The sequence below is a fragment of the Excalfactoria chinensis genome, chromosome 1 (genome assembly GCF_039878825.1).
Source record: "Excalfactoria chinensis isolate bCotChi1 chromosome 1, bCotChi1.hap2, whole genome shotgun sequence".
Taxonomy (NCBI): Eukaryota; Metazoa; Chordata; class Aves; order Galliformes; family Phasianidae; genus Excalfactoria; species Excalfactoria chinensis.
This window is the reverse complement of record NC_092825.1, coordinates 47,437,628-47,460,116: the sequence shown is the minus strand read 5'-3', so window position 1 is coordinate 47,460,116 and position 22,489 is coordinate 47,437,628. Positions and strand designations below refer to the sequence as shown.

Here is a 22,489-nt window from a genome sequence, read left to right as displayed (position 1 = left end):
AGCTCTGTATTACTACTGTCATTGTGGAGTTGAGAAAAAAGATGTGGTAGCTACAGCAAGCTGGTGCCACTCAGTTTCAGAAAGGGTTCACATCTGGCCTCTTAGAGCGAGCCATTGGCTTTGTAAATGTTTGTGAATGACAGCCCTAAAGAGCATCTTCACACTGGATCATTGGATCTTCTGTATTCTTTGAATTCACATCCAGATAAATGACTGAATATTCATTTTAAGAGTGTGGAGAGAAGGGGGGAAAAAAAAAGGCTAAATGATAAGTGGGATAAAAAGATGTAAGCAGTCTTTGCATGAACTTGGTTGCAAGTTGCTGAACTTATCTAGACCGTTCAGGAAGTGACCATCCACTGTTGTAAAATACAGAGCTCCTCATAGAAGTAAAGCAGATGCAGAAGGTAGGACTCACTGTACAAGTAAAAGTACTACTCCCTATGGCCAAGATGGTGTAAACTGAAAACTTGTTTATAGAGGTATTTTGAAACTCTTCAACTGCATTGCACCTCTGTCGTGCTGTGATCTGGTGAGCTGGTATGATTTCTTTTGCTCCTGCCTTGATAGATTTGCTGAACGCTTTGCACTTAATCAACTTAGTCATGTTTAGGGCTCATGCTGGTTTGTGTTAGGTTGGTGCACGCGTCTGAGTATTAAACAGCAGTAGAGCTTGTAGAATTTTCTTCAGAGGTAGCTAGCTGTTACTTCTGACATTTCAGACCAGAGGGCTGTACATGCAGGCAGATTACTCAGGAAAGATATTCAGCTTGCTTGGAAAGATCAGTTTACGGATTTTTACTGAAACAAATAATGCTTTTCTCTAGAAAAATGAATCAGATTAAGGAAAGCTTTTCCAGTAGTAATCCTCTGAATGTGCATTTGTTTTGAATTACCATGAGTATTTTTAAATATATATATATTCTTATCGTATTGTGGTTCCTTTAATGCGAACAAAGGAAAATGGGTTGGTGCCAGTTTAAACCAAGATGCCAGAAATTCCTTTGCTCAGAGGTTTCCGGGCCAGTGACTGAACTCCCCACACAAAAACTCAAAACAAGTCAGAACAATTTGTGGAGAAGTACTGATCTGTCTCGCCATAAATAAAGAAGTATCTACAGAAATCAAACTGCAGCACACCTTCCTTTCAGGTACAGGAGGAAAACAAGAGGCAGAATGTCTAGAGAAAGACTAATGCTAAGAAAGACTAAAAGACAGAAATCTTTTGTGAGACATCCCTTAAACATTTGGGAGAAATCTGCTCTGCACAGGATAGACTAGACTGAAGTGAATAAGGTTATATTGAATTTCAGTAGAGATACGTCTAAAGGATCCATACAAGGAGGCGATCCTTTGCGGTGATGTGTTCATAGACATGAAAGTTAGATTGTTCTTTAAGTATTCTAACCTTAATGCCTGCTGCTGTTACATTTAAAGCTTCTGGCCTTAAACAGAGGGGAGGGAAGCATTTAACCAGTGAGTTTATTGCTGCTTTTGAGGTGCACAGTAACAGCTATTGTTGATGGAAGGTCAGTTGAATCAGTCCTCTAACTGGCGGGGTAATTCCCGTGTTGTAAACACCAGATAGAAAGCAGCAGCTTGCAGTGTATAGGAGCAGAGTGGTAGTCTATGCTGTTTCCCTGAACATCTGTTCATACATTATCTGTGCAGGTTTCCTTGCTCTTTGTGCTAGTGCAGAGTACTCTCATAATTAGCAAGGATATGTGTGTAAATGATTCCTGGAACTTCCAAAACAACTCAGTTGGCATTTGGAGGAGACTTGACTGGAGATTTTGGGAAGACTTGGAGAGCTTGTTGTTTGTTTCCTATCATCAAGTCTCACATGATTTGCAATTTGCTTTCCGTGTACGTTGCTTTCCAAGTGAGTTTGGAGTCTCTTGTCTGGTTTTGCTTAAGGGAGCAGGAGGAGAAAGAAATGACAGTATATTTACTGTTACCAGTATGTTAAACATCAGTGATTGCCTAGAAAAGAGGTGGAAGTTAATTTCCTACTGAAAGGAGGGCTTCAGAACAAAGCAAAAGGTTGTATTTTCTGGCTATGTCTGTCGATAGCTCATCATCATCATGAGACGTGTTTTGAGATTAACTGCAGCAGATGCCGTCCTTTGCCTGGTTGGAGGTGCTGCAGGAGGTGCGAAACAATTATGGGAAGAGTCTGCATAGGACTTGTGTGCTGGTGGAGCCTTGGCATCAAAGGAGAAGTTGATATGCAGGAAGCTGGGATTAGCACGGTGGAGATTCAGCCATGTCTGACAGAGACCGGTAGGAAATGAGTTTTTACTTCCATTGTTGGTGGAACAACTTTGTTAAAAGGAAGATAGAAGGCTTTATGCTTCTCCACTTTGGAAAGGGCATCTGAGGAGATAGAACAAGTGGAAGCATAGCGATGGATTATTCATAGGCTGAACAGTAAGGGAAAGTATTGTGGCAGATTAAGGAAAAATTAGGTGGAAAAGTGGGTGTTTTCAAAATAATCTGAATGGAAATTTCCTTCTAAGTTATCATTCAGTGAACACTTCATTAATGTATAGATTCAAAGCTTTGTCTTGGCCTTGAATTAATGCGTAGTTATTAAATGTAATGTGCTGTGAACTGTTCGGGTCTTTCACTCTTCTTTTGTCCCTTCCAAGAAAAGAGATCTGACTTCTACTGTGGTTCCAAACCACCGCTGCAATACAAACTCTGCCTACTAAAGTTGGATACTGCGTTCCTAAAATACACTGATAAGTGCCTTTGTGTATGCAAAGCAACAAGCAGTTCTAACCTTCTCAGAAACTGCGCTTTTCCTACATTGCTCACTTTTAATCACAGAGTTTTTCTGCGTAAAAAGAAGCTGCATTATACTGCGGCTGCTATAGTTTAAAAAAACCAAAACACCTGCCAACTCTGTTTGCACAATTCTGCAGCATCAAATGTCTCACTGCTCCCTGAAGCTGGGGGAGGAGAAGAATATATAGTTTTCCTTAGGAATGAGTATTTTGTCCTTGAAGAATGCTCGGACACTTCAAAGTCTGAACTCCTACAGAGGGGAGGCCATCTCTTGAACAATGGCTTGTGTGCAATTGCTTTGAAGACTTCAAAAAGGAGGGGGGAAAAAAAAGTTGATAGTTGATACAGCCAGATTCAGCTATTGTCTTTGCTTTGAAAACCGGCAGGTATTTGGTACCTCTGTTTGGAGAAAAGGATTAAGAAGTGATCTGAACTATTTGATATCCAGGAACTTGACACAGACATCTACCGAATTTAGGAAGCAAGATGCTTAGGAATCCTGATTTTTAACCTAAGGTTTTCACTTGTTCTCTTGAAATAAATCGTGTGGCATACGTTAGAGAACACAAGGAATAGTTAAGACTTGTAATTTTGTTCCTTAAATTAAGTGGTTTTCTGCTTACTTTTTTTATATTATTAGACATTGCAACTATGTGCATTTATATCCCCACCCTCAGAGTTGCAATGCTTTTAACTATATCTCGGGAAAGACAACGTGACCTTTCTAAATCCCGTTATCTTGAAGAGGTGAACAAGCTGCAGTTGGTGCTTGCAAGCACAGTAATCCAGGTCACTTGATCCTCTGGTGACCACTTTTCCTGCCTCTGTCACAACACCCACATTATGGGGTTGGGCTGGGGAAGAAATGGAGCTGATGAGCTGCAGTAGGATGGAGGGCCTGCAGGCCTCAGTTCACTTTGGAATTTGCCTCTGATACTCTAGGAAACAAATGGTTCACTAACAGAAAAGAGGAAAGTTGGTGAGAAGGCATTTGTGCGATGAGAAACTTAATTATCAGATCAAACTATGGGACTTAGAGCAAAAACAGAATGGCAGCCCTGCAGACGGGGAGTTTTGCATAAAAGCCAAATGATCCTGAATCCTTTTAAAACAGCTTGAAGATCCGCAGATCAGCCAGGACCTGCTCTCCTTGAGGCAACTGCTAGAGAGTATGATTGATATCCAAGCTCACCTGCTGGACAGCGGAGCATCCCTGTATACATAAAGTTGAGGCCTAATTTACTGGTTTGGTATCCAAAGATCACCTAGAAGGTTTGTCTGTGTCTAAAACCAAAATGCAGTTTGAGGTGAATTTAAAAAAGCACTCTCCTGCCTTGGCTGTAAGCATTTAAAGCACGTGTCTGCTCATAGTAGATGCTGTCCTCATAGGAGCACTGTGAAGCTTCGTCCAAGTTTTTAAGATGCTTTATGATCCTCAGATGGAAGGTGCTTAGAAATGAAGTGGTTGTGATCAGGTAAGTTAGTATATAATGAGGATATAACTTCCTAACACTAGCTATTAACAGAGCTTTCGGCATCAGAAAGCTTAATAGTTAGGTTTTCAAGTGCAGATGCCATCTGAAAAGGGACGTGCAGGTCTTGTATATCCTTTTTTACATTATTTTTAACTGTGCTGTGGGTAGACAAGGCTTAATAGTAAGCCAAGAGGAACAGATACAGAGCCGTGTGTGTAGAAGTTGTTGGCTTGGTTGAATTCTTGTATTACAAAAAGGAATCCAGAAGTTGTTTCCTATGGAAACAAAACATGGGCGGTTTTCACCTCGTTATTGGAACCCCCATCTCTTTATGAAGACAAACAAGGCAAGGTAAAACAGGCCCATAGTCCATGTGTTTTTGACAGAATGGTGGATTACTTGGGAACTTTTATCCACACTGCAAAATGTTTTTGTTCCCTGATTGTTTGATTCTTCCCCTCAAAAAGCTTTGTCTGTGGAACAACAACAGGACAAACTTCATAGCAGGGAAGGAGAATGGCTGCTCTGAAAGTAATGCCTCCTATTTTGTTTTGTTGGCCTGTGATGTCAGAGGTGGATGTTGGTGGTACAGCAGTAAGGTGGAACCTTCCCACCAGGATTCCATTACATTTTGTTGCCATGTGACAGAGGGCAGCAGAGGGGCAGTCTGACACAATGGTGTCTGATGTGGAAGTACAGATGAAGTAGAGGTGCATCACTGCATTCCACCGGGTGGAAAAAACGCACCCACCACTATTCATCACATCCAAGCAGTGGATGTGAGCACAGTGCGGCAGTGGGTGGTGAGTTTCAGTGGTGGTGACAGCCATGAGGAAGACAAGCCGTGTGATGCCCGTGAACAGCTGTTACACCATGAAAGAGCCTCTCGATCAGCTCATTTGTGCAAAACAGTGGCTTACCAGAGAACAGTGCATAGAGCTGAATGTTGGCTTCAATGTGTTCAGGGCTTGAACTTGTAGAGCGAGGCCAGAGAACAGATTCCAGAGTGCGGTATGAAGGCTCTTGTTTGTTGGTGGTGAAAATGCACAGTTGATTGGTGGTACATTGAGAAATGATGAATAGTTGAGAATTTTCTCTAAGAAATAGTGTTGCTATGCTCTTTGTGCTGATTTTCAAGGAAGTAAATAGGAGGCATTACTTTCAGAGCAACGTATGTACTTACACCTGATAGTAGCAACTCGGCTGAGCGCTGGCTGCTTAAAGACTTCCCGGCACTGTCAGCTCCGGAATGGAGAGCTTCCATGTCTAGGGAACAGGGAGCTGGCGTACCATGCCGAGTCGTACCATGCCGAGTCGTAGCCGCACACACACATCTCGTGCAGCCGCAGCGCTTGTTGCAGTTTTTCATTAGGCAGCAGCATCGAGTCGCCGTTGTGCCGTCTCCCCGGGCGCGTCTCCAACGCGGGGCTGTTTCAGGCACGCGTTACCTGTCGGGCCGCTCTCTGTGCGCGGCCCCTTTAAGGCGGCGCGGGGTCGGGCCCCGCCGCGTGATTGACAGGTCGGCGGCGTCACGTGACCGGGCTCTATTTGAAGGTCACAAAAAGCTGCTTCCTTTAGAGAGAGGGAGAGCGAGGGAGGGAGCGGGAGAGCGAGCGAGGGAGGGAGCTCACGCCAAGATGGCCGACGGAGTCTCTGCTGGCTTCTGAACATTTGAAATTGAGAAAAAAAAAAAACAAAACAAAAAACAAACAACATCAAAACAAACGCGAAATCGTTTCGGGATTTTCTTTTTTTTTTTTTTTTTTTCCTCATTTCCATTTCTACCTTGTATGCCTCAACTCGCTGGATTTAAGCACTGCTGCACTTTATGAGGTTAGTGGCGCCCTTACGTTTTATTACTGCGATGATTTTTTTAAAAATATTTTTTTATTATTATTATTTTAATGACCCATTCGTCGGCTTTAAAGAGCCCGACCCGGCCGTGCCTTGCGTTGCTCCGCGGATGTCTCGGCGCGGTGTGCGGGGCTTCGGAAAGATGGCTCTGTGCGAGTGCGGCTTTGGGGGCGATTCGTCACGTAAAGCACCTGGGCGGGATGGCTGCGGCTCCTCCGCCTTACCCCGAGCCGCACGGCTACCAGATCGTACAGAAAATCTCGTTCTATTTAAATGGAGGCTCCTGAAACAGCCGTTTGTTCCCCGCAGCACCCCGAGCTCTTCAATCTGCTGCAAAAATTTGCATACCCGGAGCCGGGTTTGCATTCTTCCTGCCGCCGGCTCCGGCGGGGACGGATGGGGGAAACGCTCGTCTCTTCGGGAGGGGGCACGGGGAAAGGCGTCGCGGCGTGCGCTGTCCCGGCGGGGCTCGTCGCGGCCCCGCGCTGCCCTCCCGTCCCTTCCCTCCTCTCCCTCCCCTCCCCCGCGGCGGGCGAAGCGCGGCGCTGAGCGGAGCGGCGCTGCCCCGGCGGCCCCAGGGCCCTCTCGGCGGGCTCGGAGTGGGGCAGGCGCGCTGGCGGCTGCAGGGCGCTGCTGGTGTCTGCCGCTCTTCCGAGTGTAAGCGTTCTTCGTTCTGTTGGTAAATATAGGAGAAAAGCGGCGTTTTCTCGCCTTTCCCCCGCCCGCTCTCGTACTAACGATTTAAAGGCAAGTTATTTTTGCATCTCCCTCCAGAAGCGAGCAGAAAATTAAAGGGAAATAGCTGTAGCTCGCTGTGCACAGGCACCTCCCCCTGCATTGTAGGAGTGTGATGTAATGCTCCTTCTGTGAGGTTAAATGAAAAAATCTCTCGCTGGTGGTGCACGTTCTTCATCTCCTCCTGGTAGGTCCTTCGGTGCTTTTTACGTTGGATGTTGAAGCAGCAAACGATGATGAAAATAAAAGAATCTACTTACAGATTTTTTTGTGTGCATCGGTTGTGACTGGCAGGCCAACTTTATGGATCCACAAGATGGATCGTTTAACCTTTCCTTGTGGCCTTCTATCTGCACAGCTGAATGTGAGGAAGCACGTATGTCTTCATTGCAGTTTTGTAGTATAGTTCGGATTCCCCTGCCCTCTCCCCCCCTTGACTGGAAGGTATTTTAAATAATCCTACAGTATATCAATTTTTCTCTTGGAGATTAAAAGGTGTTATCTGTTAAGGTGAGCCTATTAAAAAGAGCACTCAAATTTGGTCTTCAAACGTTTAGAGGTAATATATTACCTAGTTTTATATAAGGTAACATGCTTTTTTCCTGTTTAGGATTAATGAACTTAGTGGAATCTACTTTCACATTGGTAGCATGTAGCTGAGTGGGAGAACACTGTAGACACTCTGTGTCTTTAGCCTGGTGGCTGAACCTGCTTTTGTTCTTCAGAGCTGCCCTGGGCTTAGTGGAGCCCTCATGTAGCCAGAACTGGCTGACTGTACCTGTTGATTAGTAAACTTCGGGAGTACAGTTCCCAAACACAATGTTACAGATAGGATTCCCGGCTTTGTCACTCAGTTGACCAAACCATCGGTTACATAGTTCCAGTGGCCATAGCTTAGAATGGTTGAAGCGTTGGGCACTCCAGCTTTGTCCTGGAGCAGCAGTGCTGTCGAATGCGGCTGTAAGAGCTCTGCTTGGGGAAAGTCCTCACCTTTTTTTGGCCTTCCTGCATTACTCTCCGTTGCACGCTGTCAGATCATGCAAATGCTGATGTGTCTTGATGGTATGAAAATGGGTTGCGGGCTATTCTCTAATACCTGCAGCTGTTCATAACTATAGAAGCTATCGCGGATGCTTAGTGTAGTATTGTAAAAGTAACCATTGAAAATAGTAGAAGCAATTCCAGTATTTCTTCTCTGTCCTTTGAGTAGTTTTCTGAGATGCTCTTTTCTTATTCGGAATGTACCAATTAAAATAGTTTGTCATCTTTGAGTTACCAGAAGTTTGTGCAGGGTGTGCTGAGGGCTGCAGCCCACAGAATGGCGGGGTTTTCAAAAAGCGGGTCTGGACAGTTCTCTGTGCTGTGCATTCATTTTGCCCCTGCGGTATGAAGGCAACAAAACATGGGTTTGGTCCATTTTGAAGGACCTGACACGAGTTAAATTTCCTAGATGAGAATTTGAGCATTACAGCAGTGCCGTGTTGGGGTGTGCAAGCCTTTTTGCTTCATCCAGTTTACAGCGATGGCAGTAGCTTTGGAAGCTTATTTTATTGTTCTGTTTGCATTTCTCTGACAATTGTTATTGGTGTCTGCAGGAAACGCTCTTTTTTCCAAGACAGACTGTTTCAGCAGACTAAAAACTGCAGCGAATTCTGTAGTCAGCAGAGCCCCTGGAGTTTTGTGCTCGACATTTCAGAGATAATTGACGAGAAAGGCCTTATTACCACTGAGCGTCAATATACGGGAGCCTGCAGCTGGAACTGAAAGAAAAAAATCAAGGAAAACAAGTGTCTGAAAAACGTGTGCTTGCTTTTTTCAGCATCCTTCTCTCTTATTTTTTTTTAATCCTTTTTACTTCCCACTGGGAAAGAGGGAAAAGAAAATAAAAGAGAATCTAAAGAAGGTCGTGCAGTCTGTGCTGCTGGTCTCAGCTAAAAACCTTTTGAGACTTTTGTCTTTGATTTATTAATAGATGGCCGTGTAGAGTAGAAAGCATCCACCTCTACAAGCAAAGAAAGATTCGCCGTGTGAGTTCACAGACAGTTGGAAGAATATTTGCCCCTTTCCCGTTCCATTAGAAGATTTTGTCGTGGCTTGCACCTTGAAGCGGAACTCCTTAATTTTGGGCATCATAGAACCACTTTGCTTTTGCTGATGTGGATGGAAGGTGTTGCCTTGGTGTTGTCTTTGCTTCAACTAGCGATTTTGTTGTGCCCAAAAAGCATGAGGGTCTTTTTGTTACTGTTGCATTTGTTTGTTTGAATTGGTTAAGAAACCTGCCTCTGAAGGGATGCTTCAGTAGAAGTCCTGGGTTCCTATATAAGCAATTCAAAATGTGAGACGGAAATAAGACATGGGAAGTTCAGCTCTGAAAAGCTGTGTTTCAGTTTCTTACCAAGAGGATCAGGTGTGGATATATGAGTTCCAGTTCTGTAACCTTTCAGAAGGTCTGGTGGAGGGTGCTGTGTGACAGCAGGGTGGCAGTAAGTTGGGTTTCCGCTTAGGGAGAACTGCGCTGAGGAAGCTGGTTAGGTTGTAAGTGGCTGAACTTGAAATATTGGGCTGTAGTTGTTGCCGCAGAATTAATTGGATACACAGATCTGAGCTTCAGTTGAGGAGACTAAGAAAACGCTGATTCTCAGAGCAAACTTCAGTATTAACTTGAGGAAAGAGCAAGTTCTGTTAGTAACGCAACACTGGAATTTAGTTGGTATGATTGATTACATGTGCTACATTTCAAATTAAGAATCACAGAATGGCTGTGGTAGGAAGGAGCTTCAAGGGGCCTGAATCTTCAGCCCCCTGCTACAGGCAGGGCCACCAACCTCCCCATTTAATCCTAGACCAGACTGCCCAGGGCCCTGTCCAAACTGGCCTCAAACACCTCCAGGGAGAGGGCATCCATAACCTCTCTGGGCAGCCTGTTCAGATCTGCGTCAGACTGTCTAAAGTAAGGTGTCAAAGAAAGATTTGGCCAGTTCAACATCAAGGGCAAATGTGGAAGTATTACGGAGATGAGAAATGCTGTATGCTGAAAGTATTTCCATGTTGCTGTAGTGGTGGTGCCACGAGTGCTTTGAAGGGTGCATGAGAAATGGTGCTTTCCTCTGTCTGTGGTGAGCACCAGCTCTGGAGCTGTGCATCCAGCATGTCTCACTGCTTAAATTCTTTCACGTTTGTGAATCTAAGACAAGGCGACAAAGCAGTTCGTTTTTTGTAGAGACAAAGCATTATATTTTTGGAGCATTGCATATGCAAACTGTGGGCTTTTTATAGACGGTGCCATCCACACGCTTGTGAAGTGAGTTCCTACAGCTTGATGGGTATTGTCAATTTAAGGGATGTTTTCCTTTCTCTTTGTGTAGTGCATGCTGGGTTATAGTTTAGGGCTGAAATGCTCTGCTGCTCTATAGTTCTGTACTTGTAATCATTTCAGAGAAGTCATGGAAGAAGCAGCTGATCTAATATTGGGATATTACGTTATGGATAAACCTCGATTCTCCTTCAGAGCGCTTTAGTTTCAGAACTGCATTTATTTAGGCAGTTTGGACGTGTTGGAAAACATAAAACAAGATATAAACCCTGGTGTTATTTCAGGTATGCAAGAGAAGATGTATTAGTAGAAAGGGTGATATTTAAAGGCAGAGCAATGCAAGACGTAACACAGTGTGGAAAAACATTTGCTGGTACACTTGGAGAGAAAATACAGAGGAGAGCCCTAGTAATGGCCGTAGCTGAGTACTGTTTTAGTGCTACAACTTGTCTGAATTTAAGTGAATGAAGGTTTGTTTATGTTAAGGAAAGAAAATGGTATAAAATTGCTTAGATAGCTACAGGTAGAAAAATGCCATTGAAGTATAAAGCCTATGTATCCATTCAAATTTATGTTAAACAGGATTTCCGTAGTAAAATCGAGGTTTGGAGCTTCCAGCGGCAACAAAGCCAAAACATGAAGATACAACTGTATTGTACTTTGTGCCAGCAGGAAGAGGGTTGTCTTCATAGGGTGGTACCTTTGCAAGGCTTCGCAGCTGTGTGAGCAGTAGATGAGGTGGTTACATTTTGAGGTTGTTCAAGGAAGAGCAGCTCAGCATGCCAGAAGAAGGTAGTCTAGAAAATGCAAAAAAAGCTCAGGTATTTTCTGTTATTTTTTCACTGAGGTGTTCATGCCTTGAGAATGAAACAGCAGAATCTGAAAGCCGAATGGAGATGGAGGAGAAGATTGTCTTCAGTTCTGAACCAGAGAACGGTTCTTGCTTCTTACTGTTTTTTTTCTTGTAAACACTTTTTTTCCCCCTCTAAACACAGCACTTATTAGTGCAGAACAATCATAAGCTGCTGCCCATCTGTGAATCCACAGTGGTGGTTTGCCACAGCCTCTGTATGCACAAGTGTATGTGAAACCAGCTGCCACAAGGCTGCTGGAATTGAGTTGTTAAAGCATATTCACACTGTAGCCTTTGTAGATACTGAACTTTTGAGGCTAGCTGACCTATATAAAAGCAGGAATGGTTAGATATGTATTCTCTTAATGCCACTTAACCATTAATTAGGCTTCAATTCACTTGTTCCATTTTACACGTACTCTTTGGCAGATCCACACAAATGTGTTGTCATCGTAATTCAGTCTGTATTTGAGAGCTTGATTATGCCTGAGCCATCCAGTTCTCCAGGACGTAGTGTCCTACATCACCTAAACCTCCCTTAAAGTCTCTCTTCTGGGTTTCCTCCCCTTTTTTTTACTGGTTTGAATTGTATTATTTGTAGTAGAAGACATTGCAGCATTCAAGTGTAGCTGCGTTAGCGTTCTCACTGAAGCTTTTTTATTAGCACTTATACAACATACTATTAAAAAATACATAATTTCAGTTACATAATCGTACTGGGGCCCAATGTGGAGCACGTTACACGAGTTCTGAATTTATACTCTAGACGTATTTGTCTACAAAACAGCTTTCTTTGGCAAGAGGAAGAACTACTAGTAAGAACTCAATCAAAGAAAGTGAGACTGATGCATCTTCATGTGTCACTTTGCCAGCTAGATAAACAGTGGGCTTATGCTCAGTTTTCTGCTCTGAACAATTCACAGAGATAATAATAGTTCATTTAATCGCATCGTACAGATGAATGTTGGTGTTTTATTGCCTGGAAATTCTGATCTGGTTATTCTCCCTGGATTATTTCCAGGCTTTTCTGCCTCTTGCTGAAGTGAGGTTGAGGTCAGTAAAAGTGACTTTCTGCACACAGATGTGGGAGGAAAAGGAGCAAAATGGAATCAGAATGTAACTGTCATCCTTTGCTGGCTCTTCCATGTGTGCTTCAGGGATCAGTCATCCCATGAAGCAGAGTGGTCATTAGGCTCCTTGATTCTCATATGAATTTTGAGATGGTATGAACATTTCCTTGGCTGTCATTAGTAGCCCGTTGCTTTATTCAAAAGAGATATTTAATAAGTAAAACTAGTTAAACACAGTGAAAGTAGATAGAGGACCTTCTGTTTAGGTTACATATATGTCATCATCTGTCCAGTTCTCTTTGTGGGTATGATGACAAGTTGATGAGCAGTGGTTGCAATCTGAACTCTGACCAAGTTCAAACTGTTTTTAAGCGTAGTTGGTTAACCTGAATCAAAACCCCAAAAGCTTCTTTAACGCTTCCATATAAGAATACACCAGCTGGAGCTGCAAAAGTCCAGTGTAACAACTAATAGCAATTGTGAATTAAATATACTTTTGTTACAGAGTCACATTTTTCATTCTTTTTTGGATTATGTCCAGGTTAACCAGACCAAATGATGCGGAGGGAGGATGTGGACAAGGCATTAGGGTTATTTTTGTTTGGTTTGGTTTTTACCTGTGTCTTGTAATCCTATTCAGGGCTGATCTACATTACCCTGGCAACGGTGCTTGTTAACCAGTGTACAAGCCCTGCTGTTGTATTTGTGTTCGCTCCATCTAATGGAAGCAGGTGGATGGTAGTGTGCTGGAGGAAGCAGAAAACAAAATCTCATTCGGGTGAAGATTTAATCTTGCTAATAATTGTTCATACCTGCTTCTTCAAGATGGTATTTCTTCAACTTTCCGGGGTCTAATCAGCAAATATATTTTGAAAGCTGCTGTGATAGAGTGCTAAACTGTTAGTAAATGACCTGGAACAGGAGAATTGTAAATGCTGTACGCGGGTAATGTTTCACAGCTCTGAACCATTTTAGACCTCCTTGAACACATGCTGTCTGAATTTGCATTTTACCTCCTCCTCTTTGCATGGGAGCTATTCTGGAACAGTTGTTTCTGATGAAGTCTCTGACTGTTTTTGTCTCAAAATAAAGCATTATTCTGAATTCATTTATGCTGCAGTTGTGTTACTAGTTGGGAGGTAGCCTTAAATTTATCACTGCCCCAAATAAATCCTGTGTCCCAATACAGGAAAAATACTACAGGAGGGTGCGTTCTTAGCAGATTTTAGGTAAAACAAGAAGCAAAAGGAGATAGTAGGTGGAGGCTACGCTAAATCCGAGGATTTAAGCTGAAGGCAATGACCTGCATTGTTAACTAACATACCATAAAACTGAGTTGCTTTGTTGTTAGTCTAAGCATGCCTGCATGGTTCGGCTGAACCGGCCAGCCTTTGGAAAGTCAGCCTGTCTCGATAAGGTTCTGAGGTCAGCTCTTCTCCCAGGGTGTGGATTTAAAAGAACTGCAGGCTGTTTTAAAGGTGACCGGCTGTGTTTGCGTGACTGCTTCGTTGGAGTTCAGGAAAAGCTGAGGTTCACTGCTGTCAGTCTCCATGGCATTCTGCCTCATCAGATAATGAGAAGAGAAACTTCTACAGCAGACATGCAAGATATTATAAGCTTTCAGTTTCTGTAATTTCTCTTGATCCTTTTTTCTTAAGAAAGCTTATATTTGAAATGATAGTTTAGATAATGCTAGGTATTACAATTAAGGTTGAAACGTTTTTGTACTGCACGTTCCCAGGCCATTCTCTTTTGTTAAACTAAGATTCTTAAAATATTAGTTGTTTTAATTGCTTGAGCTGAAGCATTGCATGGCATGTGTACGCTTAATATAAGCTGTTAAAAACAGATTTCATCACCTGCTCAGTAGGTTAATAAGAACAAGGTCGTAGGTTGTTCAGTACTGTAAGTTAAAACTGCTTTTAGGGCAGATTTCATTTCACCTTGTTTTGTGGGTTTGGTTTTTTTGTGTGTGTGCATGTGTGTGTTTTTAACAAAAATCTAAATGTCTACCTTCTAATAATCTATTTTCCATTTTACTGTTTATTTCTTTTGATATTTGTGAGTATATCGTATGTGTTTATGTCATGCATGTTAGCAGTAAATGCATTTAAAAGCTACTAAGTATCAGCTGGCTCATGGAGACATCTTAGCAGGCCATACTAATTACAGCCGCAGTGGAAAAGTTGCTCTCAGTTTGTATCTTGTTTGTGGAAAAGTCTTCAAAAACAAAGCAAACGCCATTCTGTAAGGTAGCGTATGGATGGAAGAGGAGCAGCAGGGAAATGCGGAGGATCTCTGAAGGCCACACAGCAAGTCAGTCAGTGGCAGAGCCAGACTTGAACTCAGAAGTTCCTGGCTTGTGGCCTGGGGCCCCAGCCAGTCGTGCACAGCTGCATTGAATTGTGAATAGAAGGATGCTTTCTTTTTCCTGATGCTTTATGGGAACAGAGCTGATTTAAATAACTCGATAATGTGGATTAAAAGGTGGAATAGTATATTTCACCTTTCCCAAGATCTCCAGTGCTGAAGGTTCTGTGTTTTAAGCTTGCATTTAATGATTGTGGATTTCCACATCTACTGAGGAATATGGTTAATGAAGCTGGATCATACATGGTAATAAATCATCGTGCGGGGTCTTGAGGTCAGACTAAGGGCTTCTGCTGCGAGTAGAGGTATTCAGGGCTTAAAAGCTGCTCTGCATACTACCTTGAGAAATCCTAATGTTAAAAATATGCATAAATAAATCCCTGAAAAGCAGACAATTTCCTTTGATGTTTCAAAGTACAAGTTAAAGTCTAGTTCAGACACAATCCTCCTGAAGTATTTATTAAATTCACTTTCTATATTTAACGCTCACCAAGTTTTTAATGAGGTTTTGCATATTGTTATCCTTCAGTGAATTATGAAAGGCTTTCATCATGTGAAACTTACAGAAAAAGAGAGAAATTTCCTCTGTAGGTTTTCTGTGGATGCACAGACTGGTTGTTCATTCCTGGAGTAGAAACTTAGATAGCTTTTATTGAATGACAGTTTTGGTTAATTGAGGTGATTCCTTTAGGTAGGAGACCTTGATTTAGTACTTCATTCTATAGAGTGATTACAAGTTGTTTTTCTGTACTGTTGAAAATCTGGGCAAGGATTAGCAAATCTGTTTTGGTGGTAAAAGGGACTTTTCCATGCAGTTTTGTTAGTTCCAAGCTGTAATAGCAAAGGAGGGCTTGGCTTGTATTTTCTCAGGTGCACTGTTTACATACGTAGCGTTTCTTGCAATCTGTGGCCCCGGGCAAATGCACAGTAGGGATGTTTTCAGGAATTATTAGCGTGGCACGTGGTGGGGGAAACAAGCAAAGCCAAAGCAAACAAAAAGAACCCAAATCAACTCACTGCGTTACCCTGCTGTCCTGCCTGTTTGCTTTTGTCTGTGGACTATGTGACAAATCTTAAATAGCTCTTAACAACAACAATAAAAAGTTCAGGTACTGTAAACTCACGGAGTATTTGACACTCTGTTTGATGGATGAAGCACTTTGATCCTTCCTTGCTCAGCACGGTATTGTGACTGTCTATTCAGAAAGAACTGTTACTGGATGCTGGTGCATTTGGAGGCTGCATTTAAGACTTTTCCTTGGTAGTGACAAAAATTACAGTAAGTCATCAGTACCAGTGGGCTGTTTCTTGGTGGATGTTCTTTTTTTTTCTCCTAACTCACTGTCCTCTTGTACGCACCCTGCAAACTGAACCAGATAAGAAATGCTCTCTGCAGTAGTTTCCCTTTCAGTTTCAGCTCTTCTGGTGTTTACAAGTCCCAGTTCCTTTTGGCTGTGGCTTCAGAAGATGTTCAAACTGAATGACTGTGTCAGGTCTGTTGCGCAGTCCTGGGCCGCTTTTGGGATGGATGTTGCTTTGGCAGTTCTTGCTTTATTCACCTTTTACAACTGGTAATACATTAAACTGTATTGTTATTTCCAAAAGATCTTCTGGAAATACTGAACTGAGTAACTAAACTCAGCTGCTCATCAGTGTACAGAGTAGAGTGCTGTCTCGTTACCACCCCAGAAGTGTGCTGTGGGCTGGGTCCTAGCGATGGTGGTGACAGAGACCTGACTGACTGAGATTGTTCATTCTCAGCTGCGTGGACTTTGATTTAGATGGGTAGATGAATCAGTAGCAGATTAAAGTTCTCATTTCTGTTTTTAAAGTAACACGTTAGCAAAAGCAAGCTTATCAAAGGCCTTTTTAATTCAGGTTGTTGTTGCCAGCAGATGATCTTGATTAAAGCAGGAAGTCTGATCCCTTGCCCAAAATTTGGAATTTCAAATACATATGCAAGTGAATTCTGTGTTACTTCTACTGTGTGGCCATGCTAACCTCTTTGCTCAATTGACGGTCCATTTTCTCAATGCAGTGGCTTCATAAAGAGTTAGAAGCTTTGTGTTGGCAGTATGCGCAGAAGCATCAATAAGCCAACAAATTAGATTTGAGGTTCTAGTGTTTAAAGGGCTTTTCTTTCAGCAGGAAATAGTCTCCCACACCAGCTTATGCATTTTAACCTTCAACTTTATATAGCAGCAAAGAGTTGACCTGTCTTTATGCAGAGCCACCTTCCTTAAAGAGGATAGAGAGATGGTTTAACTTAGCAGGAGAGCAGTTTTGGTGGGGTGTCTTGCATTCCTGTTAAGTATCGTACAATGTTTTGCTGCAGTGCCTAAATAAAATTGAGTTAATCTGTTCCACAGTTTCACAAATTCTGCCAGTGCTAGATAGGAAGATGTAGCTATTACGGAGTGGAGAAGTCTTCAGATTCACTGTCAGCAGAGATAGGAATTTACTTTAAGCTGGAAACTGTTAAATGAATCTTTACAACTGAATTCCTTAAATGGTTTTGATGTAGCTGTCTTCCCTGTTAGCAGCACTGTTCAAAATGAGTATTTTTAACTGCTCAGAAGTAAAATGTTTCTTATTAATTAGAAATAAGATGCCTATCTTAATATAAAAAATACTTGAAAGTAATATGTAGGACTTGAGAATTTAACAAGGCAAATCTATTTAATGTTAAAACTTCAGAAATGCTGTAAATGCTAAGCATCATTTCACTGTATTTTCCACCTCGGGTTTTCAGTTGTGCCTTTACATACATATTGTCTGTACACCAGAGGTAGTGCTCCTGGCGTTTCTGCCTTCTAGGTGGCAGTTCAGTGCTGTCCTCATTTTAGGTTATTGTCCGGATTACCTCTTCTTCCTTTGTGCTTTATTTCCCTCTTCTTTAGGAAAAAGGAGTGGTGCATGCCTGGGAGATAACCCAGAGCCATGTTGAATATATGGCTTACAAGTCCCGTTCATCTTAGAAACGTTCTGTGCCAAAAGAACTTTCTTATGTGCATTTCCATGTTGTGAACAAATATATCCCAACGAGTTTACAAGTAATACTGAACCAGTTTAGATTACCAGAGAAGATTCTTTTTTTGTTGATGATGTATAGTGAGGTATAGTTAAATGTTAATATGCCTCCCTCTTACTTCTTGAATATGGATGAACAAGAGATTTTTCAAGTGCGAGGTAGATCCAATCCTCTGATAGGCGTTTTATGCTTCTAAAATTTTGAGGTTATTTTAAACAATTGCATTAAGAAACAACAGGTTAAGTGGAATTGAATGTCATAATGGTCTGGTAGTCTATCTAGGAATGACCGGAGCAGTGCTGCTTAAACTGCAAATCATCACTTCTGGAAAGAGATACAAGGAATGATAATCCTTAGGTAAGGTTTTGGAAACCTCGTTTTCCATCTTCCACAGCAATAGCAATAATTCTCAGGTGAGGGACTGCGAGGGCTTGGCAGACATCAGCTGGTTAAAGGAAGTCTTCCTTGATTGGAGTCTGTCCTTAGTGTAGGCAAATGCCTGAGGATACAGTGAACGCTTTTCACTTAAACTTTTTACAGTCTTTGCTTAAGAAATAAGGAAATGGTTGTTTACTCAGCAATTAGTGAGTTTCATGTCTAGACGGGGTGGCTTAATCTGTGCTTTATTTCCAGAAGGCATGAAACAAAATTGACTTTTTAAAATCTGCAGCTAGGGAACGGTGCACGTGGTAAGTCTATAAAAAGGGATGATGGAGAACAGATCATCAGAACGTAAGAGGTGACGATGCCCTGCCTACAAATAGGTGATTTTCTGGAGTTTATTTTCTTTTTAACTCCTAACTGTTGTGACCAGTTAACTTGAAATTACTGTATTAAGTATGAGTGTAAGGTCTACAGAGTGCAGTTTTCCACAAGAAGAGACACTTCACCTTTTTTATGAGGTAGCGCCGAGTGGGTGTCATTTTCAGGTTATCTGTGCAGATCAGTGATAATACACAATACTGCTCCATACACAATACTGCTCTGTTTAGGACAGCTTTGTATTTTCCCATTTAAACTGAGCAGATGTGTGATTGAGGCAGGTGTGTGCTTTATTGTGAGGCAGTGGCTGCTTTTCATGATGGTCTTGCTCCATGATTTGCAGTAATGATTGATTTTTTTTCTTTTTAAGCAAAAACATTCAAGTAGACAAGTAGTATTTCCAGTGTTAGCCGTGCTGCTGGCTTGTGAACTTCTCCTTGGAGTCATCTTTAAAGCTAATAAAATGCATTCGTAATTGGGCAGTAGCGGTTTTCAGTGACCTTACGAAGCTCCTGACTTAATTTCTGATATTGTCTCCAATAAGGCTTCCTATGGAGAATGCTCAGCTCTTGGTATCCTTCCAGACATAGTTGGGAGGGGGTTGGGGGACCAAGGTTAAGAAAACTTGAACTTTTTTTTTACCCTTTAAATTCAAGATGATTCTTTTTCACTACAGTAGCACTTAAGGCAGTCAAGTCACTTAAACACGTGAAGAAAATAGGAATTAAAAGGTTTTAGATACTGCAAATGTTAGCATTTCTGTACCAGCGTGATGTGTCGATGCATTGTGCTTTTAGAAGTGAAAACAAAGTATTTGAGGTTGTTTTTTTTTTTTCCTGTGGTGTATTTGAAAATTGATTTCTCATGGACTTTGTGAAGTGTTTCGGGTTTGTTTTTTCTACAAGGTTCATTCTGTGGGATTCCTAGAAGTAGGATTTTTCCTTGATAGATACTCAGTGCTGTGGTACATGGACCTATGGTCTGATATGCGTAGGAGCTTAGCATTGCCCTTTAGAGTTATTTTTTTCTCTTAAGAATTTGCAAGGAAGGAAGGGCACGTGGCTCACATTCAACGGACTTCATCAAGAATTCTACAGCTGTTCTTCAAAAACACAGCAATTTTCAGTCTTGAGAATTTAGGAAAGGTTATGGCAACTTCTGCTTCCCATCTTGTGCTGCTTACCCCTGTTCCCCATGGTTGTAGGTGCTGTGTGCTTTGATGTATATTTTTGCTGACCGTAGATGACCATTTTCTTGCAACGCCACATCAAAACAATCACACTTTTCTTATGTCCTCAAGTGATGATATGAAAAGACAGGTTGAATGAGGCTTTGAATTTTTTAGCTGCTTAAATAAGTTCATGAGGAAGGATTATTGGTTTCCTGTTGTTGAAAACAAGTCCTATCTTTTGCTGGTGCTGCGTTGCTGTGTTTGTGTTTTTCTGGGTTTCTTAGGCACAGTTTCTTTAAAATTGACTCATTCACAGGCTCACAGAATGAAAACAATTTCACTTCATGCCTTAATAACTTGTACTGGTCAAGTTGTGAAATAACGAGTCGTGATATTTTGAATAATAATTCACTAATGTTATTTTTGAATGAAGAATGACTGGTGAAAAGTGTGGCCAGCTGGTTGCAATAAGAAGGCTGAGAAGCACACAACTTACAAGCAAATGCTTCCATTGCAGACTGTGTGCTTAACACATCTCAGGGTTCCTAAAGAGCTTCCAGAGTTGAACACAGTTGTTTTTTGGTGCTCTGAAGTCTTGCTGTTTTCAAAGTAATTACTAAGTAAAACATCTCTCGTTATTAGGAGCAGACCATACTACAGTTCACTTTTCCTTATTGATTGAAAGCGTATACAGTTTCATAGTAAAAGCCACGTTTTTCATTTATTGACGTGCATCTTATGACCTTCAGTGTTGTTACTCAATTCACGTCCTGTTTTGGACCTCAGGATGTCTATAGGAGTGCCTCAAGGAAAGCACTTAGTGCACTTCTGATTCACTTAGTTCCTTGCGCGGGGTCTGCTGCCTCTCATCCTAGTGGAGCCTTTAATGAGAGCTGATCCCTGCCTGCCATTACCACAGGTGCCAGATGCAGAACATCTTGCGAGTTTCATTCCATGGTATGAATGGTTGTATGTGTTTGCTTCTAAAAGCTGCTTGAAGGAAGCAGCTGATTCATTTGTCAAGGTGACCTTCGTTGGATTTTAAGTCTTCCTATGCACACAAAAGAAGGGAACGAAATTTGTTAGTTTGTATATTCTAAAGAGTATATCCTAAAATGCATACGAAAAGTTTGTCTGACAAGACCATTTGCTTTAATTACATGCTTAAAGAGGCAAATATATTTAAGCTTTTTTGTTGTGAAACGCCTGGCTTCAAATTTAGTTTGGCTGTTCCACTGGATTTTAGGTTTTCATCATCTGTAAATAACTTGTGAACAAATACTGAATAGAAGCTTTATAAAACAGATTTTTCAGTGGTATTTTCTGTACCTGTAGTGCCTGCGCACCAAGACCTGACTATATTACAAAACAGAATCTGGTTGGTAGTGCTTGATACAACCATTATTTGTGGTTTGCTTTTGTTTGTTTGTTTTTAAAGGCGAAACGGTTCTCATTACTTTGTTAATGTACTCGTAGGTCTTTCCTGACCTATGGAGTGTCTGTTAAATGAATGAGAATGTGCTGAAACACAGCTACACAATTCACACGGGATGTCCATTATTTATCATTCTAGATAAAAGGTAAGGATCAGCAGCTTTGCACACAATACAGAATTCAACTGAGAGCTCGTTAGGAGTATTGCAAAAAATCAATTTGACTGATGCTGGAACCAAAGCAGGTACATGACAATACTGGATTGGAATAAAAAGGTCACATATCTGTGCTTTTCCAGACCTGGAGAGGGTACTCAGCTGAAGGCTGTGTTTGCGGAAGTCTGGAGAGCAGATACTGCCAGTTTGTGCATAAAGCTTTTGTGGCTGCACGCCAGAAGGTTGGACATGCTTCAGCAGACTTGGACCTCGAACATAGCTGTGCTTTTAAGTGACAACAAGCTGATCAGGATCTTCTAAGACATTTTTTGATGAAGATTGGGTGACAGATGTAACCTGGGAAAGCTCAGCAACTTGTCGGCTGCTTCTGTGAGGTTTTGGGAGCTGGTAGCGTGCTGAATGGTTATACATGATTTGTCAATTCCTTGGAAGACACCAAAACTGACATGCTTTGTAAAATCCACCTTTTCTATCTAGGTCTGCATTGTTCAAATCACGTTTGGGGTGTTGACTTTGCCCCTATTTCTAATGAGCTATTCCTTAGTGGCAAGAACTGTTTATGCTGCTGACTTGTCCTGTGTCTTTGAACATAGGTTATTTATTCTTTGCTTGGGTTTAGTCATGCAGAATTAAGTTTTACATAGTTCTTAGTGTTGCTGCAACGCTTAATTAATATTTATAAAGACCTTTGACATCCTGTGATGAAAGGAACTATGTAAGTGTTCACTAGTGGTATTTATTAGTGAAAATACAGGCGGAGTCAGGAGGATACCAGTTTTTAATTCGGAGTGAGCAATGGAGTCATACTGTAACCTTGAGCAGGTCGTGCAGCCTCTTGTATCGTCACATAATCTGGGAAAGATCTGTGTTGTTGCAGCGTGGGATATTAAATGTCATCCGTCCCCCACGTCAACTCAAAATTAAAAAGTAAAAACTGGCATACAGTTTCACTGAGCTCTGAACGCAGTCCGTGTTTTGTAAGGACATGCATCATTAGAAGTAGCACAGGGTGAGAAGGTACAGTGTTTAATAGTTGGTTTTAGAGTTGGAACTGGAATGTGTTATACCCAGTTACAGAACTAGCTCAATTTTGTGTAACTGAACTTGAGTGAGAAAGGCTGTATGCACTGCGCTTACCTGGAAGTTCACAATGAGTGAATGAAGTGTATATAATCTGTATTGCATTCTAAGAACTCGCTTGCTAATCCATGGTATTGAGCTGGTAAACAGGTTCTTACTGCAGGCAGAATACTGTGTGTATATTTGACTGTGTCTGTATTTGTGATTGCCAAGATTGATAATCGGCTCTTAGAGCATCTAGTATTAGGCTAGCTCATAACAATAAACATCGCAATCTCTCGTGTGGTTTTCTTTCCGCCGTCTGACAGAGGAACGTTATGAGCGCAGACTCTTATTACAACTGCAGGGTACCTCTGAACTTTTTGGATGGTATAC

At 41.7% G+C, this 22,489-nt stretch overlaps 1 protein-coding gene across 12 annotated transcripts in view; it reads left to right on the top strand.

Annotated features, from left to right (window-relative positions):
• The window catches only part of TNRC6B (trinucleotide repeat containing adaptor 6B), a 125,290-nt gene that overhangs the window by 45,655 nt on the left and 57,146 nt on the right, over positions 1-22,489 (top strand). Inside the window, exon 1 of one of the 12 annotated variants that reach the window (XM_072342524.1) lies at positions 5,805-6,098. The exons of 9 other annotated variants lie outside the window; for them this stretch is intronic. In XM_072342524.1, the coding sequence (XP_072198625.1) occupies positions 6,094-6,098 (5 nt within the window). In that variant the 5' untranslated portion in view covers positions 5,805-6,093. Of the gene's footprint in view, positions 1-5,804; positions 6,099-22,489 lie in introns of those variants that run through there. 2 more of the 12 variants (XM_072342500.1, XM_072342544.1) reach the window with 2 other exon arrangements.